The following is a 4,908-nucleotide window of genomic DNA, read 5'->3' as shown; positions in this document are numbered from 1 at the left end:
ACGATACGCGAGAGAAAAACAGTAAAAGCAACCGGAAGAATTCAGTTTGCTCGATTACTGCGCGACATAGACACTCCTTCCAATCTCATAGGAAATCGTGATTTATTACATGCGTACGCCCGATCTCATCGTATTAAAAACGCGGTTCCGCGCGGAAGTTCCACTCCGAAAACTTCGAGCGTGCGTTCAAAGTCGTACAGCCGTAAGGTAGACGAAACGAGCGAAACCGAAGGAGATACGCTGTTTGTATCCGCCGACGAGGACGAAGGCGACAAAACATTAACGAGCTACGCAGATTCTCCGACAAAGAAAAGAAAAGGATTGCTCGACTGGAGCAAACTCGAATGATGGAACTCGAAAAATTGTATTACAATCCCTCACACTATGCTGGCTATTCGGCGACGTCCAATTTATCGCGAGCCGCTAAACCGAATTTCACACGTAACGAGGTCATCGATTGGCTTAAATCGCAAGACGCATACACGTTACATCGGCCGGTACGTCGAAAATTTCCACGCTTACATTATAACGTGACAAATATCGATGACTTATGGGAAGCTGATTTGATCGATATTCGTAATCTCAAGAGTTATAATGACGGTTATTCATATCTATTAACGGTTATCGATGTGCTTAGTAAATTCGTTTGGGTAGAGCCTTTACGCGACAAAACAGCTGCCTGCGTGGTAAAAGCCTTTCAACGCATATTCTCGAGAAACAAAGAGCGTCTACCCGTATACCTGCAGACCGACAAAGGTAAAGAATTTATTGCTCGGCAAGTACAAAATTTCTTAAAAGAAAAAGATATTCGATTTTGTGTAGCACGTAATCCTGATATTAAAGCAGCTATAGTGGAACGCTTTAATAGAACGCTCAAGGAACGGATGTGGCGATATTTTACGCACAAAAATACGCGACGCTACATCGATGTTTTGCAGGATATCGTTCGCGCTTACAATCATACTCGACATTCCACCATCAAAATGCAACCTGCAGTCGTTACGAGGGAAAATGCGCGAAGCGCGCGCGAAAATATGAATCGTCGTTGGAACGACAACGGCGATGGGGCGAAGAAAAAGAATCGCGGGCAAAAGGCTAAATATAACGTGGGCGATTTCGTGCGTGTCAGTAGAGCAAAAGTAGCCTTTGAGAAAGGATACGAGGCAAAGTGGAGCAAAGAAATATTTCGAATTCACCGTGTTCTCGAATGGAGAAAACCGCACGTATACGAATTAAGCGATTTAGCGGGCGAAGTTATAGACGGAATTTTTTATGAACAAGAATTAGCATCTGTTGTTAAAAACTTGCGAGAAGAAGAATTTATCGTCGAACGTGTGATAAAAAGTAGGGGGCGTGGTAACAATAAACAATTATTAGTTAGTTGGCAAGGATATCCTTCAAAATTCGATTCTTGGATACCCTCTTCGAGTTTAAAATCTTTGAATCAAAAATGAGGGAGGAAGGATTTTATATGATTCTCCCTAGTAATAGCAGTATGCGTTTTTTTCCGGAGAATAAAACCACATGTTTCACCACTGAATTACCTCAACGTATAGACTTGCAAGGACGTTGGGAAGTAGCGCTCACGGAGATTCAATTTCCGACTAGCTTTCTTCATATACGCCCTGGAGAAGGAATCATAAGATTTATAAATATTCAAGAATTCACGATAGGCCCCCAAAAAAAGAAAATCATCGCTAAGAAATCTGAAATACCTTCGGGTATTTACTCAAGTTTGCACGATATTATAGAAGCTGTGAATTACTCTGCAAAATCCGTAGGTTCGCATATCCATTGGCAATTTGGAGCTATTATCGGGCGCAAAATTATTATGAAACTTTCCTGCGATATTATGAAATGTGATATAATCATTATGTAAATTTTTCCGAAAAAATTTGCCGAATACTCGGCTTCGATACGCGCAATAAGCTCAATGCTAGTGTTGTGGAACGTTTACCGTTATGGCTTTTTAGCGAAACCGCCTTCGATATACAGAATGGCGATGAGAAACATGATAAAATTGAAAATAATACCGGTACATCGGGCGTTTTACCAGCCTGGATTTATGACAATGTTGAAATTTATACATCACCATTTTACGTATTTCCGCGTGAACGAGTAATAATAGCCGCCGAACCAGCTAGTTTGTTGCGAGGTATTCCCGACAAGCTCTTTGTCTATTGCGATATTTGCGAACCCTATATTATCGGCGATGTGCGATCTCCTCTTTTGCGAATAGTCGCACTTGATGTTGGAAATGATTACGCGTTCGCGTCTACTCAAATAAAGCATTTCTCACACACTCAATACATTGCCCTGCGTCAAACGTCTTTTCGCACAATCGAGATAGATATAAAAGATCAACTAGGACAGAGTATACCATTCGAATTTGGAACGCTGACAGTGACATTGCACTTCAGGCGTATCGAGTAGATAACATAATAATAATTAGAGACCGCGATAAAAAATTAAACGTTAATGGATTATTATTGACGTATTACGACGAGTTACAAAATGGCGGCAGTCGTGGCGGTGGAATTCCGCGAGTTTTCGTCGGATCGCCCTATCAACGAGGTCACGGTATTGGCAGTTTTCTCGGAGGACTGTTCAGACGTGTATTACCTTATTTAACCAGAGGGGTACGGGCTGTGGGGAAAGAAGCTTTACGGGCCGGTGTTAATATAATCGAAGATGTTGAAAACAATATGCCGTTTAAAGTAGCGGCTAAGCACCGATTTGAAGAATCGCGCGACAATCTTAAGAGAAAAGCTAAAGAAAAAATAAGTAGTCTGATGAAGGGCTCAGGTTATAAGTCGGATGCAAAAATGCATGTAGCTCAGTTTCCTTTCGGCGGGTTCAACACGCGCATCGCTAAATCCGCGACATTACGTAGACGACGCCAGGCGCGTAAGAAAAGTTCGTCAAAGCGCCAGACGCGAGGGAAAAAAAAGCAAATACAAAAACATCGAAAAATAAGAGAAAAAAGCGCACAACAGTGAAAAGACTTAAAACATCCGCGAAACGGCGTAAAACCGGTAAAAAGCGCACCGTATCCGATATATTTTCTTAAACGGCGTATATTCTAAACACATCTAACAGTGAGAATTACAGCGACGACAAAAAATTTGCGGTAAATAAGCATGTCCTTTCTTCACACGCATTCGAGCGAGTGTTTAAAGAGCAAACTCGATCTCTTTTCTTTACCACCCACACAAACTAGTATCGAGAGTTCGCAATGGATTCATTACAAACCCGTGACTTCGCTCTCGGACGATTCTCCGATAGAATTCGTCATTCCGGGTCACGGAGAAGAATATTTAAATCTCACGCACACCATGTTAAGTCTCCGCGTACGCGTAGAAACACCGGGCGATTCTACGGGACATACTGCGGGCGCAACCGCCGCGGCCACTATAGGCCCCGTAAATCATTTACTTCAATCCATGTACAATCAGATCGACGTGTATTTCAACCAAAAGCTCGTGTCGCCTCCAAACAACGCTTACGCGTACCGCTCGTACATCGAGGCGTTATTAAATTATTCTTCACCCGCAAAAACTTCCCATCTAACCTCCTGTCTATGGGACGCGGATACACCCGGTCAAATGGACGAACCGATGGAATCAAAATCGCCAAATTCCGCTCTCGTGAGACGCGCGCATTACATTCGCGGCGGGCGCGCGCTAGATCTTGTAGGACATCTCCATTGCGACGTTTTCAATCAAGACAAATTTTTAATTAACGGTGTAGAAGTACGCTTGAGGCTCGTTCGTTCGAAAGATTCGTTCTGTCTTATGGACAGTAACGGTTCATCGGCGAAAGTTCATATACTGGATGCGAGCTTACTCGTGAGAAGGGCGAAAATAAGCGCAGGATTATTACTCGCGCATGCTAGAATGTTGAGTAAAGTTACGGCCAAATATCCGCTCACGAGAGTCGAAGTTAAAACATTTACGATTCACAGTGGTGTTGTGGGTGAATCGTTAGATAATGTAATACTGGGTCAACTTCCGAAAAGGATAATAGTCGGCTTTGTTAATAATAAAGCGTTTAATGGGGATAGAAAATTAAATCCGTTTAATTTCAAAAATTACGGAATAAACTTCTCGCTATACGTCGACGGTATGCAAATTCCTAGTAAACCGTTACAACCGGTTTTCTCACCGGAGGAACCGCTTTCGTCGAAGCTTATCAAACTCTCTTCGCGGGAACGGGCATCCATTTTTTGAACGAAGGAAATTCTATAAGTAGAGACGATTATTCCAAGGGATATACGTTATTCGCTTTTGATCTCACGCCCGATCTGTCTGCTAATTACGCAGGGCATTGGAATCTCGTAAGACATGGTAGTTTGCGATTAGAAGTGCGATTCGAGAAAGCTCTCATTGAGACCGTTAATTGTATTATTTACGCCGAATTCGATAATGTAATAGAAATCGACTCGTCTCGTCAAGTCATCGTCGATTTTGCCGGATAGATATTTATCACGCTCAAGTATTTGCCTGTTACAACGTAATACTCGGAAAATTTCCCTCCTTTTTCTCCCCTCCACATTCGATCAAAATGCCAGCAGCATAAAATATCAAAAAATATACAATATAACAGAAAAGAATTCAGTTTCATTCGAGACACGAACGTCGACGCTTCGCGAACAGTTTAAACTATTATAACCGCGCTGTCGAGTGCGCTCCAGTCTTTACAAAATGGATATAGTCATCGACATACAAGGTTTCCGCGATGGCAATGCGAAGTTTATCCCCAAGGAAGTTGCTATTATCGCGCTTGATGCTCCATTCGTCGGACATTGGATTATGATGCCCCCGCATTCATTTGGCGATTTACCAAGAAATGTAAGGCATGAAAATAACTGGCTTACACGAAATTATCACGGTATTGAATGGTTCGACG

At 42.4% G+C, this 4,908-nt stretch overlaps 2 protein-coding genes across 2 annotated transcripts; both read left to right on the top strand.

The window, feature by feature from the left end:
- The first annotated feature begins 347 nt into the window (after positions 1-347).
- On the top strand, positions 348-1,099 carry LOC138942877 (uncharacterized). Its single transcript, XM_070313339.1, has 2 exons — positions 348-756; positions 939-1,099. The coding sequence occupies exons 1-2, from the start codon at positions 348-350 to the stop codon at positions 1,097-1,099; spliced, it is 570 nt and encodes a 189-aa protein (XP_070169440.1).
- Positions 1,100-3,140: 2,041 nt separating this feature from the next.
- On the top strand, positions 3,141-4,229 carry LOC138942876 (uncharacterized protein F54H12.2-like). The gene has a single exon (XM_070313338.1). It carries the CDS (start codon positions 3,141-3,143, stop codon positions 4,227-4,229), a length of 1,089 nt encoding a protein of 362 aa, XP_070169439.1.
- Positions 4,230-4,908: the final 679 nt, after the last annotated feature.

This window comes from Polyergus mexicanus, unplaced genomic scaffold (assembly GCF_030449975.1).
Source record: "Polyergus mexicanus isolate NDT 795.1 unplaced genomic scaffold, iyPolMexi1.0 SCAF_24, whole genome shotgun sequence".
NCBI classification, from domain to species: domain Eukaryota; kingdom Metazoa; phylum Arthropoda; class Insecta; order Hymenoptera; family Formicidae; genus Polyergus; species Polyergus mexicanus.
This window is presented reverse-complemented; position numbering and strand designations above follow the sequence as displayed.

Coding starts and splice junctions, on each gene's coding strand:
- LOC138942877 (XM_070313339.1), top strand. CDS start 348: ATGGAACTCGAAAAATTGTATTACAATCCCTCACACTATGCTGGCTAT. Junction 757..938: donor ATACCTGCAGACCGACAAAG/GTAAAGAATTTA, acceptor GATGTTTTGCAG/GATATCGTTCGCGCTTACAA.
- LOC138942876 (XM_070313338.1), top strand. CDS start 3,141: ATGTCCTTTCTTCACACGCATTCGAGCGAGTGTTTAAAGAGCAAACTC.